General features: G+C 35.8%; 1 protein-coding gene across 6 annotated transcripts in view; it reads left to right on the plus strand.

Annotated features, from left to right (window-relative positions):
* The window catches only part of OMA1 (OMA1 zinc metallopeptidase), an 85,252-nt gene that overhangs the window by 41,448 nt on the left and 23,827 nt on the right, over positions 1 to 19,977 (plus strand). For all 6 annotated transcript variants that reach the window (XM_029229786.1, XM_029229783.1, XM_029229788.1 and 3 more), the window contains one exon: positions 16,747 to 16,896. In XM_029229786.1, the coding sequence (XP_029085619.1) occupies positions 16,747 to 16,896 (150 nt within the window). The remainder of the gene's footprint in view (positions 1 to 16,746; positions 16,897 to 19,977) is intronic.

Raw genomic sequence — 19,977 nt, forward strand, 5'->3', positions numbered from 1 at the left:
CTTTTGGTTGGAGCATTTAATCCATTCATGTCTAAGGTAATTATCGATACATATGTTCCTATGACCATTTTCTTAATTGTTTTGGGTTTGTTTTTGTAGGTCCTTTTCTTGTCTTGTGTTTCCCACTTAGGGAAGTTCCTTTTGCATTTGTTGTAGAGCTGGTTCGGTGGTGCTGAATTCTCTTAGCTTTTGCTTGTCTGTAAAGCTTTTGATTTCTCCATCGAATCTGAGTGAGATCCTTGTTGGGTAGAGTAATCTTGGTTATAGGTTCTTCCCTTTCATCACTTTAAGTATATCATGCCACTCCCTTCTGGCTTGTAGAGTTTCTGCTGAGAAATCAGCTGTTAACCTTATGGGAGTTCCCTTGTATGTTATTTGTCATTTTTCCCTTGCTGCTTTCAATAATTTTTCTTTGTCTTTAATTTTTGCCAATTTGATTGCTATGTGTCCCAGCATGTTTCAGCTAGGGTTTATCCTGTATGTGACTCACTGCACTTCCTGGACTTGGGTGGCTATTTCCTTTCCCATGTTACGGAAGTTTTCGACTATAATCTCTTCAAATATTTTCTCGGGTCCTTTCTCTCTTCTCCTTCTGGGACCCCTATAATGTGAATGTTGTTGCATTTAATGTTGTCCCAGAGGTCTCTTAGGCTGTCTTCATTTCTTTTCCTTCTTTTTTCTTTATTCTGTTCTGTAGCAGTGAATTCCACCATTCTGTCTTCCATGTCACTTATCTGTTCTTCTGCCTCAGTTATTCTGCTATTGATTCCTTCTAGTGTATTTTTCATTTCAGTTATTGTATTGTTCATCTCTGTTTGTTTGTTCTTTAATTCTTCTAGGTCTTTGTTAAACATTTCTTGCATCTTCTCGATCTTTGTCTCCGTTCTTTTTCCGAGGTCCTGGGTCATCTTCACTATCATTATTCTGAATTCTTTTTCTGGAAGATTGCCTATCTCCACTTCATTTAGTTGATTTTCTGGGGTTTTATCTTGTTCCTTCATCTGGTACATAGCCATCTACCTTTTCATCTTGTCTGTCTTTCTGTGAATGTGGTTTTTGTTCCACAGGCTGCAGGATTGTAGTTCTTCTTGCTTCTGCTGTCTGCCCTCTCTCTACTTCAGGTTGATAGTGAGTAATTTCTGGCAAAATGTACAAACTTTGCGATAGTGTATTTGTCAGTCATGAATTTAAGCCAAGATGTAGTTCACCCTTCATGTTGTTTTCTTGATTCTGAGGATTTCCTCTTAATTTCCATTTGTGCTACTCGCTTCCAGTTTTGTTTTTTTTTTTTGTGGTATGCGGACCTCTCACTGCTCTGGCCTCTCCCGTTGTGGAGCACAAGCTCCAGATGCGCAGGCTCAGCGGCCATGGCTCACGGGCCCAGCTGCTCCACGAACCCGTTTCCCCTGCATCGTCAGGTGGACACTCAACCACTGCGCCACCAGGGAAGCCCTCGCTTCCAGTTTTGTTAATGACTTGAAGCCCATAAGGCTTCAGCTTTTTGTCATCCTAATTGCTCATGGTTGAGGAGTACACTGAGTTTAAAAAAAAGAAAGAAAGAAAGAAAGAAAGATAAAAGGCAGCAGACTTACAGATTTTGCCCCCACAGTTTTATTTTTCAAGAGTCCCTTTGTGTCTGGTCTTTGCTTGCTTTTCTACAACTCCCACCCACCCTCCTTGTATCTCCCTGCCTTAAATGTAATTTAGATGCCAGTCAGGGATTTGGGTGGAGTTGACACAGAGTTTCTCATTCCTTTTGTAGTTCCCTCATTGTCAGAATTCCTCCTTTAGGTTTCTCACTGCTTTAACATACCTGAACTATGATCTCTGGCACTTTGGCTGATGAGCCTGTTGCCATTTTCTGTAGCTTTGTCAGTGGAAGCTGGGCAACACCTTCAGGCCAGAAAGCAAGAATTCTTGTCTTATCTCTTCTGTTGAAGTTTTTCAAGATTAAATTCTCTTCTGGCTTCTGTTTTTGTACAGTTTCCATTATCTTTAAATAGTTATTTTAAATCACGTTTTTATAATTGTTATCTGCTGGAAGGTTCACATGTTTGCTTCCCTTTTCTTGCGTTAGTCAAAGTTTCACCTTTCCTAAAATAATATTTTTGCAGGGCATAAAATTTTTAATTGGCAGTTATTTTCTTAGAGTATGTTAACGATGACATTTCGATTTTCTCTAGCTTATTGTTCCTGTTCAGGTTTCAGCTGTCAGTCTTTTTCTGTTCCTTTGAAGGCAGTGGGTCTTTTTCTTCCATGACTGCTAAAATTCTCTGTTTGTCTTTGCTTTTTTATCGTTTGTGTGTCTAGGTGTGCTTTTCTTTGTATTTATTGTGCTTGCTGTGGCTTATAATGTTTCACTAGTTTGGGAAATTCTCAGGCATTATTTTTTAACATATTGTTTTAGCAATATTTTTCTCTTTTCCCCTGTAGCTTTGGGATTTTTATACTTTCATTTGTCTCTCGAATTTTTTTTTTTTAATTTTCTGTCCTTATCTCTCTACATTTCAGAATGTATGTTTTCCACTCCTGTCTTGTGGTTCACTGATCTTATTTTCAGCTGTGTTCATTCTGCCATTAAACTCATTTTTGAGTTTTAAATTTCAGTTATATTTTTCCATCTAGAGTTTTAATTTGATTCTCTTTTATAAATTTCAATTATCTGGTAAAAGTCTCCATTTTGCATAATTTTCTTTATGTTTTCTTGAATGTGTTAATCACAATTTTCTTTAAACATTCATGTTTGTTAACTTATTTTTATTATCTCTGAATCTGTTTCTGTTGTGTGTTTTTGCCTTTGGTCTTGTTCTTGGTATGCTTGCTTATTTTTTTTAAATTATGACTTTATATTGTCTTTTTTTAATGAAGTATATTTATGGAATATGTGTATTCTTTTTCAGATTTTTTCCATTATAAGTTATTACAAGATACTGAGTACAGTTCCCTGTGCTATACAGTAGATCCTTGTTGCTTATCTATTATATGTATAGTAGTGTGTGTCTGTTAATCCCAAATCCCTAATTTATCCCTCCCCCTCCCCTTTGGTAACCATAAGTTTGTGTTGGTGAGTCTGTTTCTGTTTTGTAAATAAGTTCATTTGTATCATTTTTTTAGATTCCATATATAAGTGATATCCTATGATATTTGTCTTTCTTGGTCTGACTTCACTGAGTATGATAATCTATAGGTCCATCCATGTTGCTGCAAATGGCATTATTTCATTCTTTTTTATGGCTGAGTAATATTCATGTGTGTGTGTGTGTGTGTGTGTGTGTGTGTGTGTGTGTGTATGTGTATACACCACATCTTCTTTATCCATTCATCTGCTGGTGGGCATTTAGGTTGCTTCGATGTCTTGGCTATTGTAAATAGTGCTGCTATGAACATTGGGGTGCATGTATCTTTTCAAATTATAGTTATCTCTGGATATATGCCCAGGAGTGGGATTGTTGAATCATATAGTAACTCTTTTTTTAGTTTTAAAGGAACCTCCATACTGTTCTCCATAGTGACTGCACCAATTTACATTCCCACCAACAGTGTAGGAGGGTTCCCTTTTCTCCATACCGTCTCCAGCATTTATTATTTGTGGAATTTTTGATGATGGACATTCTGACCAGTGTGAGGTGGTACCTTATTGTGGTTTTGATTTGCATTTCTCTAATAATTAGCAATGTTGAGCTTCTTTTCATGTGCATTTTGGCCATCTGTATGTCTTCTTTGGAGAAATGTCTATTTAGATCTTCTGCCCATTTTTTGGTTGGGTTGTGTGTTTTTGTGATATTGAGCTGTATAAGCTGTTTGTGTATTTTGGAAATTAATGCTTGCTTATTTTTTATTAAATACTGGGCATTTTATATAAACAGTGCTGTTGACTCTGAGTGGTGATTTCTTCTGTCATTGGGGATTCTCCTTGTAGTCTGGTGGACAACTAGAATAGAGCAGATCACTTCAGTCAGTCAGAGCCTGAGCTGAGTCTTTATAAGTTTCAATTTACCTCTAGTTCACCGTCATTCATAAGGGTATTACTGTCTAGCAAAGCCTATTGAAGGCTTGAAGTATATACTGAGTTCCTTCTCTGTAGTGGTTCCTGAACTTCAGTTTTTGTTCTCATGGCGCCATAAGACAGTTGAAATCTTCACTTAGTTTTTCATCTACTTTTTGTTTTAAAAAGTGCCCTGTGCAGCTACTTTGGTGAACTGGCGTCAAGTGTCTCTGTCTCCATACTTTCAAATATTGACTTCTCAAATTTGGCTGCCTTGTCAATCTGGACTTCTAAATTTTGGCTCTCTAACCCTGATAGACAGTCAAAAGCTCTTAGTCACCTCCTTCTGCTTCTGCTTGGATTTCATTTGATTTCTGCTTGTATTCTCAGTTTCTTGCTCTTCACTGCTTAAAATTGAATAGATTTGCTGGATGGCGTTGTGACACAGAAGATCAGACTCACCTCAGTGAGTTTTCCTTCTTTCTGGGATTTTGTCTTCTCTAGTCTTGGTTGACTTGGTAACTCTTCAATACCTTTGAACAAATATTATTTATATTTTATCCAGATTTTCTAATCTTTTCTGACAGGAACGTCAGTCTGCTATAATAAGCTACTTGACTCCATCACTGTTAGGAGAGGAAGTCCCTAACTTAGTCTTTTGAATAGCTACCTAATATTCTGTAATTTGGATAACTCATTTAATTAGGTATCTATTAATGAACTTTTGGGTTATTTATTGGTCTTTTTTTTTTGGTTGTTGTTTTTATTGCAAATAATTCTGAAATCATCAACCTTATACTCATATCCTTCTGCTCCTTGGGCTTTAATAGCTATAGGGTGGGATTACTGGCATTTCAATTTTAATTTTAAAAGATACTCCCAATTATTTCAAAATGTTAATAGCAAATCTTACCAGTGACAACTCAGGATGCATTTTTTTAATACCCACTTCAGTACTGTTTTCAATCTCTTTTTGTTAATTTGGACAAAAAATGAAATCTCATTGCTTTTAAGACTTAAATTTTCTTGCTTAGCAGTCAGGTTGAACATAATGCTTCATTTTCATTGGCGCCTTTATTTCTTCTTTTGCAGATGGCCTTTTATTATGTTTTGATTAGTAGATTTTAAAAATACATATTCTAGGCTCCCCGTTGGCAGTTCTGATTCAGTAGCTAGATGATGAAAGTCTGAACCTGAAAATGTTTAGGAGCTGCCAAGTGATTCTGATATCCAGGCAGATTTGGAAATTACAACTTTGAGTAATCAAATGCCTGTTTTGTGTTTTGAGGTGACTTGGTAAATTTCCTGTTTTATTTAAAAAAAGAGGAATGAAATTAGAGAAGTTATTAAAGAAATATTGATATTCCTTTGATTATTTATAAATGCAAGCCATATATTTTTTTAAAAGTATATCTTGATAGATGAAACTATGATCTTATGTTCTAAAGCACACTAAATATTGTGTTATGGACTAGTGACCTTTTGGTATTACGGTTTATTTAGTTCAAAGGAGAATATGATATTGCTACAGATGTAAAGTCATGAATATATATATTCAATTCAACATCTTCAATATAAGATGTTATCTTATATTGATAAGATAACATCTTTGTTATGGAGCACTTAGGATATAAAGATGCAATCTCTGAATACAAGTATTTCTTTCCTGCCAAAGGGAGAAATAGTATGAAAACCTCAAATATTATATTTATACTACCGCTTACTCTGTCACCTTTTTAGATAATAACACCGTCATCTTCCATTTAATACTTACTGTGTTCCAGTACTTTGCTTAGTATTTTATATGCATTGCCTAATTTAAGCCTTACAGTAACTCCATGAAGTAGTTGTTATCATTACCTGTGTTGTATAGATAAAGGAACTGAAGCCCAGATATTGTTACTTTCTTGTTCTCAGGTACAAAATGGTAAAGCCATGATTCAAACTTGAGTGTGTTTGATTTCAAAATCCATGCTCCAGTTTGCTATCCCTCTACCACAGTTACATTTCTCAAGGTCTGCTTGTCTACCTGTATATTGTTGTATCCCATGCTTACTTTGCCATGTTTATCATGTTCTTCTCCTTAGTAGCATTTGATACTATTAACCGTACTCCCCTTTAAAAAATATATGTATCCATTTGTGTAGCCCACATTTCATTATAGCATGGAAAGTAATTTAGTATTATAAACTCATAATGGGAAATAACAGCCTTTACTGCCCCCTGCCTTATACCCCAGAGATGAAAATCACCTTAACTTCTTTTTGCTATTTACCTCTATATTTCTACATAATGAGTTTATTTTGTAATTTCTTGACTCATTAAGTTTAGACATTATTAGTTTCTTGTTATAAAAGATTTAGTCTGATTGTTTTCTTACTATTGACTTTAGAGTGTTCTTTACATATTCTGGATACAGTCGTTTGTTGGATATGTGATTTGAAAATTGTTTTTCTTCATCTCCGGGTCATCTTTTCTTAACGGATTTTTTTTTTTTTTTTTTTTTTGTAGAGCAAGCATTTTTAATTTTGATGAAATCTAGTTTAAGGAATCTCCAAGTAAACTCCACACCAGTTTCTGGGGCAAGCTCTTTCTGACAGCTTGCCCCACAGATTCCTGCAACTTCTGCAGCTTTAAACTCCTGTCTTCTAATACCTTAGCTCAGTCAAGCTCACCATTCTCTGCTTGGGTTCTACCTCCCTGTGGTGTGGTCAGGAAACTGCCCCCAGGCAGAGAACAGGGGTAAATCTCAGAATCACTCATGTTTTTCTCTTCTCTCAAGGATCATAGTCTTGTCCTGCCTGTTGTTTAGTACTTGAAAACGTGTGCCTTTTAGATTCATTCCATTTTATAGTTATTCATTTTGGGAGGACAGGTCCAGTACTAGTTACTTTGGTGGATGGAAGTGTAAATCCCCAAATAGTGGACTTCACTGTAAGGTTATAGCTCTTTCTTTGGGAATTTCCATATGGAATTTATATATATATATATATATATGTGTCTTTTCTCTGTGGCTATTCAGGTGTCTTTGCAGAAGAATCTTATAAATTGTTTACGGGTTGAGCCGGGAGGGGAGGTGGGCGTTTTCTTGTTCACTGTGGAGACTTTTACTTAATTCTCTACTTGAGTCTTTTTATGTCAACCCTTTTCTCCTGGATGCCAAGTGCTGAACCGTTCTGGAGTTCCTGCGGTGTGGGGCTGTCGGTCAGCTGCCGTGGAAGCAATAATAGCCTAGCGATAATGAGTGAGCTCTGGGGCCAGAATTCCTAAGCTTGAGAGTCTGCTTTGCCAGAGACAGTACTAGCTCTGTGATCTTGGGCAAGTTATCTTCCCCTTCTGTACTTCAGTTTTCCTTATCAGTATGAAACGAACAATAATAGGACCTGTGTCACAGAGTTAATACAGTTAAGGTCCTAAGAGCGTGAATCTTCTAATTATTTATATTCAAATGTCTGCTGTTATTTCCTCTTTCTATTTCACAAGTATCTCAAACCTGATATATTCAATGTTAAATCCTTGATTTCTCCTCACACCTATTTCTCTTCTAGTCTTCCTTTCCCCCAGATTATACCACCTTCTATTCAGTTGCTTTTGGAAAAAATCTGGAGTCCTCCTTAGTACTTCCCTCTTCTTTATCATTTGCACGTAATCTTTCACCAAGTCCTGGTTGTTCTCTCTATAAAGTATATCTTACTATGTTTCCATTTCCGCTGTCAGCGTCTGCACAGCCTCCTTATAGCTTTCATTGACTCCAATCATACTCACCTGCATTCTGTCCTCCCCCATGCCACATATAAGAGGCAGGTTCAGTGAGTTAGGATGCTCACTTACTTTCTCAAGGTAAGACTTAGATGGTCATTGGCCAGCATTTCCACCAGATTCTTCAGTTTCTGGGCTGAATAACTCCCTACTTCTGACTGGCACATTCTCTTTCCTATTTGTTAATACAAGCAAGTAGAAGACAGATCTTTGAGGCCCAGATGTCACTCTCTTTAAGTGATGTACATAGCTTTTCTCTGACCTATTGGGTTAATTTTCATTTATTAGATCAACATATTTAGTGTGTACCTATCATTTACTACAATGTAGGGATACACAATAGTTACACAAGTGGTTAGCCTGGTGAAGATGTTGACGGGTGTGTTTTTGGCATGGCAGGCAGCATGTTCAAAGGCAACAGAAATGATGGTCTAGTCCAGGGGTTGAAAATTCTGTATGGCTAAAATGTAGGTAGTATTCAAGAGCACCAGTGTCAAGAGATAAAACTGAAAAGTAGGTAGAGACTTCTCGTTAGCAATTTTAGGATTTTATACCTTATCCAGCATGACGGTCGGGACCTTGGACTCCAGAGTCAGACCTGTGGTTTGAGCTCTTGTCTCCTCGACATGAGTAGGTAAATCCTTTAACCTCTTCAAGTCTATTTTCTACTCTGAAAAATAGCAATAATGATCACATTTACCTCAAAGGTTAATTTGAACATCCTGAATTTGATTCTTATTTGTGGCTTGTGTCCTCTTTTTGGACACTGATGCATCAGACTCTTTTGACTTCTTGCCATTTAATATTCAGATCACATAATTCTCTTATTCCTAATTCTATCCTTATTAGGCAACCTTCTGATTATAGTCTGGCTTCCTTTGTACCATGCCTACGAGGGAGAGAACATGCTGACTTGAGGACACAAATGCCCTGTGCCCTTGTAGTTTGGGCAGTTATAGTTACTGCTGTAAACTAGTAAGTTGGCATTCTTATTTTATGTCAATCTTGTGAGCTTGATTAAGGGGAACTGTTCCTGAGAGATGGATCTATTGGTCATGTGCTGTCCCACTGGTTTATGAGATTTTAAGGCCAAGAGCTAAACAATATGGAAAATTCATTAAAATCAAGTTACTCTGAGGCCTCTTTCAAAATATACAGCTTGCCTCCTCTAGAGATACTCTATATCTGCTCTGCTGTTGGCTGTGAGTTTATTTTGTATCTTTACATTTTTATAGTTGTAGTTTTAAATTTTCATTTATGAGATATTTTATCATTACATAAATAATCAGAATGTAAAATATAGTTATAAAAACTGGTAGGACTGAGGTGTCCCAAGTGCAGAATAACAGCTAGCTGTCCAGTTATCAGCTGACAAAAAGGTGTCCCGTGAAGTATTTGGTTTTGTTGTGTGTGTATTCATTTGTCACTGTAAAGAGAATTTGACACTTTACAGTCATTTACAGAAATGACTTTTGTTTATTTGATTTCACAGAAAACTATAATTTTGAATATCTGTTTCTTAAAGATGAGAAAGAAAACTAATTTTCTTTTAGTGGTCCTACGCTAGAGGACAGTCTCTTAGGGCACTGTATATGATTGTTATTGATTGTCACAGTGACTGGGAGGTAGGATTACTGGTGTTTAATGGGCATGGAGGGGGCAGGGATATTAAATATACTATGGTGGCCTGGAGAGCTCTCCAGAGAGAGGAGTGTAGCCCCAAGAGCTTGTAGCTCTTGAGATACATAGCTGGGTTATTTCTTCAAGTAACCTGAATAACTAGGCAGGTAGCACCATCTAGTGAGAGAAATAGGTAATAAGCAAAATCTACTTTCATCATAGGAATAAGAGAAAATTCAAAATTCTAAATTTTCTGTAAAATAATAGGTTATAGAATCACAGACTTTTAGAGCAGGAAGGAAAATTGGAGATCATCTGATCCACCTTCTCCTTTTACAGATTAGGAAATTAGGTTCCAAAGAGTTGCAGTGATTTGTCTGATAACATACAGCTAGTTAGTAGCAAAAGCCGGGGCTAGAATTCAGGTCTCCGAGTTTTCCAGGTTAGTAATCTGAGCCTTCTTCATAGCAGACTATCTTTGTGTTCTATTTGGGTTAATATCTTAGGTTCTTTTTCAGTGATTCATTTAAGAAAGAAAAAATAATAAATGAGAACATTTCACTTACTAGGTGTGTTATGAAGTAAACTTTCATAATGCAAATATTATGCATTACATCTCATTTTGAACCTAATTGTTCCACCTAGAGAAATGAGACAAGCTTTTGTGTTTAATTTTTTTAGTTGCTGTGATTTCAGCACTAGTATTGAATCTTATGATAAAACTTCAGGATAGAGAAAAAAATAAATACATGAAATTTATTAAAATTATGTTGATGATGAACTGACATGTTGGAAATCAAAAGATGCAGAAAATTTTAAAATGAAATGAATTATAAAATAATGGCAGTCTCATTTTTCCTCTTTGTTAGGGTACGTAAAATAGTTTTGACAAGTCAAAGTTTTTCCTTTCTTTTTAAATAAGAGAGATTGGCATATTTTGAGGATGGTTTAGCTGTTACCATCCCAAGACTATATCACATTTAGCTGGAAAAGAGCTTTTTTAAACTATTGACTAGAAAAATATTGTTTAGACAAGAAGTGGGTTATTAAGTAAAGTGAGCTTTAACAGGCAATGTCATCTATCAGCAGTATTGGGAGAATGAACCTGTTAAAGTGAGAGACTGAAATAAACTAGTTCCCTGGTAGATGGTGATGACAGTGATAACAGGAGTGCTGGTAACACTGATGATGATTTTGACAACAATGATAATAGTTATCATTTCTTTATGTGCTGCACATGTTCTGAGTGTTTTAAATGTGCTAACTCTTTTAATCTTCATAGCAACCCTGTGAAGTATAGGTTCGTTTTTACGTATGAAACTGAGGGATAGAGAAAGCAAGTAACTTGTCAAAGGGCTCACATATAGTAAAGTTTTCCCCTTCTGTTTCTGAAATGGAACTTTTTATCATACTTTAACCTGCTAGGAACAATTTTGGCCATCTGCAGTATTGCCCCTAAGATGACCATTTCTCTATCTGTTTTAGTTCCTTTAAGTCTAATTTTAAAATAGCCTCAGAGTATTCTTCTACATCTAGGAGTCCAGTTACCCTTCTCCCACAGTCCTTTGTAGTATTATTTCAGATGGCTATTTTATTTACCACATGTCTACATGGAATAGAGGAGAGAATGCCAGAATGACTGGGACAAGTGTAGGGTGTTAATGCCATTCCAAAAAAAATTCAGAACTGCTAGTGTCAGAATTTACCTCTTGGAGAGGGTCATGGCTGGCGTGAGTTTGGTTGGAGAGTCTAGGTGAATAGAGAGAGCACAATTCAGAGACACTTTTCTTCTTTGTACTTCTAATGAAAATTTTGGCTACAGGTAGGGTGTACTAGGTCTAGGTCTAATCATATATTTCTCTCTAATATTGTTTTGACCTTGGGAAGTGTTCAGATTATAAGAATAGCTCTTATACTATTGTACTCATGAATATGAGTTTTTAGTTGAATAGTAGCAACTTGTCAATTAATATATCCCCTAATGCACATTCTTGCATATTGGTATTATAGGCTAAATAAACTAAATCCTTCTTTAGTTGTAAATTCATGACATAATCACTTATGATCGTATTGAGGATCCTGCAATAACCATAGGCCTGTGGTTGCTCACCAGGGGAAAAGAAGAGTAAAAATAGTGTCTACTATGTTCTAGATTCTGGGCTTGGTACTTTACAAGAGTTACCACATTTAATCCCAATGATCCACTGCTTTAATTTCATTTTTACAGATAAATTTGAGACTCCTGCAGACTAAATTATTGGCCCAAGTTCACACACTCTGGAATCGGTCTCCTTGGGTTCAAATTGTAGCTCTGTCACTTACTGGCTGTGTTACCTTAGCAAATTATTTGACCTCTGTGGGCCTTGGTTTCTTTGATCTATAAAATGAGCATAATTATAGGATTTACTGCATGAGGTTGTTACAATTAAATGAGTTAATATAATGAATTAATATCTGTAACATAGTATCATGTAAGTGATTATTATTTAAATAAAATAAATAACTGGTATTTTGAACCCAGTCTTTCTGGTTCTAACACCCAGTCTCTTCCCCTTACCCCAGCATAATGTCTCAAAAAGTATTCCAGGACCAATGTATTTTACTAAAACATATTTTATGTTTCCTTTGAACAGCTGTGGCCATTACTAGTTCTCTTTTAAAAAGGAAATGTTGTCTAGAAAGTCTCATTCTTTCTATCTTTATGTACTTACAGACACTTGATAAACACAAATTCCTTACTTTACCATAATTTTTACTGAGGCAAGCGAGTTATGCTTGTGATGGGCTAAATATTTATTTTTAAAATATTTGTATTTTGATCTACAATTATCACTTCTTTTTCTTTTTTTATTGTGGTAAGAACATTTAACATGAGCTCTACCCTCCTAACAAATTTTTAAGTATATAATACATTACTGTTAACTATAGCCATGATGTTGTACAGCAGATCTGTAGAATTTATTTATCTTGCATAACTGAAAATTTATGCCTGTTGAATAGCAACTTCCCATTTCTCCTTACCCCTAGCTCCTGGCAACCACCATCTACCCTCTGCTTCTGTGAGTTTGACTGTTTTAAATACCTCATTCATATAAGTGGAATTGTGTAGTATTTGTCCTTCTGTGACTGGTTTATTTCACTTATTGTTTTTTTTTAAATTTTATTTTTAATACAGCAGGTTCTTATTAGTTATCTGTTTTATACATATTTATGTATATATGTCAATCCCAATCTCGCAATTCATCCCCCCACCCCCCTCTATCCCCCGTGCTTTCCCGCCTTGGTGTCCATACGTTTGTTCTCTACATCTGTGTCTCTATTTCTGCCCTGCAAACCGGTTCATCTGTACCATTTTTCTAGGTTCCACATATATTATGCGTTAATACACGATATTTGTTTTTCTCTTTCTGACTAACTTCACTCTCTATAACAGTGTCTAGATCCATCCATGTCTCTACAAATGACCCAACTTCGTTCCTTTTTATGGCTGAGTAATATTCCATTATATATGTGTGCCACATCTTCTTTATCCATTCATCTGTTGATGGACACTTCGGTTGCTTCCATGTCCTGGCTGTTGTAAATAGAGCTGCAATGAACATTTTGGTACATGACTCTTTTTGAATTATGGTTTTCTCAGGGTATATGCCCAGTAGTGGGATTGCTGGGTCGTATGGTAGTTCTATTTTTAGTTTTTTAAGGAACCTCCATACTGTTCTCCATAGTGGCTGTATTAATTTACATTCCCACCAACAGTGCAAGAGGGTTCCCTTTTCTCCACACCGTCTCCAGCATTTATTATTTGTAGATTTTTTGATGATGGCCATTCTGAACAGTGTGAGATGGTATCTCATTGTAGTTTTGATTTGCATTTCTCTAATGATTAATGATGTTGAGCATTCTTTCATGTGTCTGTTGGGATCATATGGTTTTTATTCTCCACAATTTGTTGATGTGGTGTATCACGTTGACTGATGTGTGGATATTGAAAAATCCTTGCATCCCTGGGATAAATCCCACTTGATCATGGTGTATGATACTTTTAATGTATTGCTGGGTTCAGTTTGCTAGTATTCTGTTGAGGATTTTTGTGTCTATGTTCATCAGTGATATTCATCTGTAATTTTCTTTCTTTTTGATATCTTTGGTTTTGGTATCAGGGTGTGGTGGGTGTTGTGGCCTTGTAGAATGAGCTTAGGAGTGCTCCTCCCTCTGCAATTTTTTGGAAGAATTTGAGAAGGATAGGTGTTAGCTCTTCTATAAATGTTTGCTAGAATTCACCTGTGAAGCCATCTGGTCCTGCACTTTTGTTTGTTGGAAGACCTTTAATTACAGTTTCAATTTCATTACTTGTGATTGGTCTGTTTATATTTTCTAATTCTTCCTGGTTCAGTCTTGGAAAGTTGTACCTTTCCAAGAATTTGTCCATTTCTTCCAGGTTTTCCATTTTATTGGCATATAGTTGCTTGTACTAGTCTCTTATGATCCCTTGTATTTCTGCGGTGTCAGTTGTAAATTTCTCCTTTTTCATTTGTAATTTTATTGATTTGAGTCCTCTCCCTTTTTTTCTTGATGAGTCTGGCTAAAGGTTTATCAATTTTGTTTATCTTTTCAAAGAACCAGTTCTTAGTTTCATTGATCTTTTCTATGTTTTATTTTTAGTCTCTATTTTATTTATTTCTGCTCTGATGTTTATGATTTCTTCCCTTCTACTAACTTTGGGTTTTTTTTTTTTTTAAGAATTCAAATTTATTTATTTATTTAACATTTGGCAGTCTTTTTTTTTTCCAAACAGAAAGTCACAAAAATTATAATCATCCTCATCAGTTCACTCAGTCCCATGTAATTAATTTTTTTTCATCTTGATCTTTTGTTAGCACTTTTATGAATTCATCAGTTTTTCCATTAACTTTGGGTTTTGTTTATTCTTCTTTCTCTAGTTTCTTTAGGTGTAAGGTTAGGTTGTTTATTTGAGACTTTTCTTGTTTCCTGAGGTAAGAGTGTATCACTATAAACTTCCCTTTTAGAGCTGCTTTTGCTGTGTCCCATAGGTTTTGGATCATCGTGTTTTCATTTTCATTTGTCTTCAGGTACTTTTTTATTTCCTCTTTGATTTCTTCAGTGATCCATTGGTCGTTTAGTAGCATATTATTTAGCCTCCAGTAAACAGTATACTTTTAAACAACCAATGAATTCAAAGAAGAAATCCCAAGGGAAGTTAATAAATACTAGAGATGAATGAAAATGAAAACATAATATACCAAAAGTTATAGGACACAGTAAAAGCAGTAGTAAGGGTGACTAGTAATTAGATTGAGAATCAGTAATCAAAATCTTCCAGCAGAGCAAAGTCCTGGATCTGACAGCATCACCGGTGAATTCTACCAAGCATTTAAAGAAGAATTAATACCAGTCCTTCTCAAACTTTCCCATAAGACTGAAGAGGAGGGAACACTTCCTAACTCATTCTGTGAAACCAGTATAATTCTAATACCAAATCCAGACAAAGACACTACAAGAAAAGAAAGCTACTGACCAATATCCCTTAAGAACATTGATGTAAAAACCCTCAACAGAATACTAGCAAATATAATTCAGCAGCCTATTGAAAGAATTATACACCATGGCCAAAAGAGATTTATCCCTGGAATGCAAGAATGGTTCAACATATAATTAATCAAAGTGATATGCTGTATCAACAAAATGAAGGAGGAAAGCCACATGATTATCTTAATTGATACAGAAAAAGCATTTGGCAAAATTCAACACCCTTTCATGGTAAGGAACATGCAACAAAATAGAGGTAAGAAGAAAACTTACCTTACCATCACTGCAATAAAAACCATATATGAAAAGCCCACAGCAGCAAAGACTGAAAGCTTTTCCTTTAAGATAGTGAACAAGGCAAGGATGTGCACTTTCACTTCTATTCAACAAAGTACTGGAAGTTTCTAGACAGCAAGAAAAAGAAATAAAAAGCATCCAAATTTTAAAAGAAGAAGTAAAATTATCTCTCTTTGGAGATGATATGATCATGTATGTAGAAAATCCTAAAAGACTCTACCAAAAAAGTTGTTTAAACTAATAAACAAATATAGCAAAGTAGCAGAATATAAAGTCAGCACACAATCAGTTGTATTTCTATACATGAACAGTGAACAATCTGAAAAGGAAACTACAAAAATAATTCCATTTACAGTAGCGTCCACAAGAATAAAAGACTTGGGAATTAACCAAGGAGGTGACAGGCTCGTATGGTGAAAACTACAAAACATTTCTGAAACAACTTACAGAAGACATAAATGAATGGAAAAACATCCTGTGTTTATGGATTGTAAACTTAATATTGTTAAAATGTCAGTACCCAAAACAATCTACAAATTCAATGTAATCCCTATCAAAATTCCAATGACTTCTTTTTTGCAGAAATAGCAAAACCCATCCTAAAGTTCATATGCAATCTTAAGGGACCTGAATAGCCAAAACAATCTTTTTCAAAGAACAAAACTTAGAAGGCTCACACGTCCTGATTTCAAAACTAACTACAAATTTGTAGTAATCAAAACAATGTGGTATTAGCATGAAAGGCATATAGACTAATAGAATAGAATAGGTAGCCCAGAAATAAACCCTCACACATATGGTCAAATCATTTTTTTGTCGAGGGTGGAAAATGGGTAAAGGACAATCTTTTCAGGAAATAGTGCTTGGGAAAGCAGGATATCCACATACAAAAGAGAGAATATGGACCCTTACATAACACCATATACAGAAAATAACTCAAAATTTTTTAAGGACCTGAGTGTAAGACCCAAAACAATAAGGCTCTTAGAAAAAAGCATAGGGCAGAAGCTTCACAACATTGGTTTTGGTAATGATTTCTTAGCTGTGACTCCGAAGGTGCAGTTGACCGAAGAAAAAATGGACAAATTGGACTTCATGAGAAAAGAAAAAAATTTGCATCAAAAGACACCATCCACAGAGTAAAAAGAGACAACTCACAGAATGGGAGGAAATATTTGCAAATCATATATCTGATAAGGGATTAATATATGAATATATAGAGAACTTCTAAAACTCAACAACAACAAAATCCTGATTCAAAAATGGGCAAAACTGTCTTTTCTTCATATTTATTTGACGTCTTTTCCTAATTATTCTAGTGGTATAGATGAAGAGTAAAATTTCTTTAGTACAGTTTAATAGCAGATTAGATTTCAAAATCTTTATATGAAGTTTTTTTTTAAAGCAATGAGCATATTCTACTTTTATTAAAATGATAATGGAAAATATTTTTAAAACATGTAATGACATAAAGGTAAATTTAAAATAATGTCCTCATAAATAAGCTTACTTTGTGCTTTTATTAATTTTGATTTTAGGCTTGTGTGGACGTCAGAGCCAGTTCAGTGTTTTGGCAACAGATGGAATTTGCAGAAAGCCTCCATGGTCTTCCCAAGTTGCCAGAATGGTTATCTACACACCCTTCTCATGGAAATCGAGCTGAGCACTTGGATAGACTCATACCTCAGGTAAGCTAACACTGTGTAAGGCAAGACATTATTTTTACTGTATCATTTATTTTTAATACTTTACTTCTTGTGCTTGGAAAAAGAGCACTAGAAAAGAAATCCTTTGTATTAGTTTGCTTTCTGCTAATTCTGCTAAAAACATAGAATAAATAATCACCTATTTTGATTACCATCAGTTTTCAAAGCATTTGACTGAAAAGTAAAATCCTGCTAGTCCGCAAGTCTTAGTGAATAAATTGGTGTGTATAGTTGACTTTACTTTTCTTTTTTTTTTTACATCTTTATTGCAGTATATTCCTTTACAATGGTGTGTTAGTTTCTGCTTTTTTTTTTTTTCTTTTTGCGGTACACGGGCCTCTCACTGTTGCGGCCTCTCCCGTTGCGGAGCACAGGCTCCGGACGTGCAGGCTCAGCAGCCATGGCTTACGGGCCCAGCCGCTCCCCGGCATGTGTGATCTTCCCAGACCGGGACACGACTTCCAGCAGGCGGACTCTCAACCGCTGCGCCACCAGGGAAGCCCTAGTTTCTGCTTTATAACAAAGTGAAATAGTTATACATATACATATGTTCCCATATCTCTTCCCTCTTGCGTCTCCCTCCCTCCCACCCTCCCTATCCCACCCCTCCAGGCGGTCACAAAGCACCGAGCTGATCTCCCTGTGCTATGCGGCTGCTTCCCACTAGCTATCTACCTTATGTTTGGTAGTGTATATATGTCCATGCCACTCTCTCACTTTGTCACAGCTTACCCTTCCCCCTCCCCATATCCTCAACTCCATTCTCTAGTAGGTCTGTGTCTTTATTCCCATCTTACCCCTAGGTTCTTCATGACCATTTTTTTTTCCTTAGATTCCATATATATGTGTTAGCATACGGTATTTGTTTTTCTCTTTCTGACTTACTTCACTCTGTATGACAGACTCTAGGTCCATCCACCTCACTACAAACAACTCAATTTCGTTTCTTTTCATGGCTGAGTAATATTCCATTATATATATGTGCCACATCTTCTTTATCCATTCATCCGATGATGGACACTTAGGTTGCTTCCATCTCCTGGCTATTGTAAATAGAGCTGCAATGAACATTTTGGTTTATGACTCTTTTTGAATTATGGTTTTCTCAGGATATATGCTCAGTAGTGGGATTGCTGGGTCACATGGTAGTTCTATTTGTAGTTTTTTAAGGAACCTCCATACTGTTCTCCATAGTGGCTGTATCAATTTACATTCCCAACAGCAGTGCAAGAGTGTTCCCTTTTCTCCACACCCTCTCCAGCATTTATTGTTTCTAGATTTTTTCATGATGGCCCTTCTGACTGGTAAGAGATGATACCTCATTGTAGTTTTGATTTGCATTTCTCTAATGATTAATGATGTTGAGCATTCTTTCATGTGTTTGTTGGCAATCTGTATATCTTCTTTGGAGAAATGTCTGTTTAGTTCTTCGGCCCATTTTTGGATTAGGTTGTTTGTTTTTTTGTTATTCAGCTGCATGAGCTGCTTGTAAATTTTGGAGATTAATCCTTTGTCAGTTGCTTCATTTACAAATATTTTCTCCCATTCTGAGGGTTATCTTTTGGTCTTGTTTATGGTTTCCTTTGCTGTGCAAAAGCTTTGAAGCTTCATTAGGTCCCATTTGTTTATTTTTGTTTTTATTTTCATTTCTCTAGGAGGTGGGTCAAAAAGGATCTTGCTGTGATTTATGTCATAGAGTGTTCTGCCTATGTTTTCCTCTAAGAGTTTGATTGTTTCTGGCCTTACATTTAGAACTTTAATCCATTTTGAGCTTATTTTTGTGTATGGTGTTAGGGAGTGTTCTAATCTTATACTTTTACATGTACCTGTTCAGTTTTCCCAGCACCACTTATTGAAGAGGCTGTCTTTTCTCCACTGTATATTCTTGCCTCCTTTATCAAAGATAAGGTGACCATTTGTGCGTGGGTTTATCTCTGGGCTTTCTATCCTGTTCCATTGATCTATATTTCTGTTTTTGTGCTAGTATCATACTGTCTTGATCACTGTAGCTTTGTAGTAGAGTCTGAAGTCAGGGAGCCTGATTCCTCCAGCTCCGTGTTTCTTTCTCAAGATTGCTTTGGCTGTTCGGGGTCTTTTGTGTTTCCATACAAATCGTGAAATTTTGTGTGCTAGTTCTGTGAAAAATGCCAGTGGTAGTTTGATATGGAGTGCATTAAATCTGTAGATTGCTTTGGGTAGTAGAGTTATTTTCACAATGTTGATTCTTCCAATCCAAGAACATCGTATATCTCTCCATGTATTTGTATCATCTTTAATTTCTTTCATCAGTGTCTTATAATTTTCTGCATACAGGTCTTTTGTCTCCTTAGGTAGGTTTATTCCTAGATATTTTATTCTTTTTGTTGCAATGGTAAATGAGAGCGTTTTCTTAATTTCATTTTCAGATTTTTTTTATCATTAGTGTATAGGAATGCCAGAGATTTCTGTGCATTAATTTTGTATCGTGCTACTTTACCAAATTCATTGATTAGCTCTAGTAGTTTTCTGGTAGCATCTTTGGGATTCTCTATGTATAGTATCATGTCATCTGCAAACAGTGACAGCTTTACTTCTTCTCTTCCGATTTGGATTCCTTTTATTTCTTTTTCTTCTCTGATATCTGTGGCTGAAACTTCCAAAACTATGTTGAATAAGAGTGGTGAGAGTGGGCAACCTTGTCTTGTTCCTGATCTGAGTGGAAATCGTTTCAGTTTTTCACCATTGAGGACCATGTTGGCTGTGGATTTGTCATATATGGCCCACCTACTTTCTGCAGGGTTTTTATCATAAATAGGTGTTGAATTTTGTCGAAAGGTTTCTCTGTATCTATTGAGATGATCATAGGGTTTTTCTCCTTCAATTTGTTAATATGGTGTATCACGTTGATTGATTTGCATATATTGAAGAATCCTTGTATTCCTGGAATAAACCCCACTTGATCATAGTGTATGATCCTTTTAATGTGCTGTTGGATTCTGTTTGCAAGTATTTTGTTGAGGATTTTCGCATCTATGTTCATCAGTGATATTGGCCTGTAGTTTTCTTTCTTTGTGACATCTTTGT

Source organism: Monodon monoceros, unplaced genomic scaffold, assembly GCF_005190385.1.
Source record: "Monodon monoceros isolate NGI ecotype Baffin Bay Population unplaced genomic scaffold, NGI_Narwhal_1 Super_Scaffold_18, whole genome shotgun sequence".
NCBI classification, from domain to species: Eukaryota; Metazoa; Chordata; class Mammalia; order Artiodactyla; family Monodontidae; genus Monodon; species Monodon monoceros.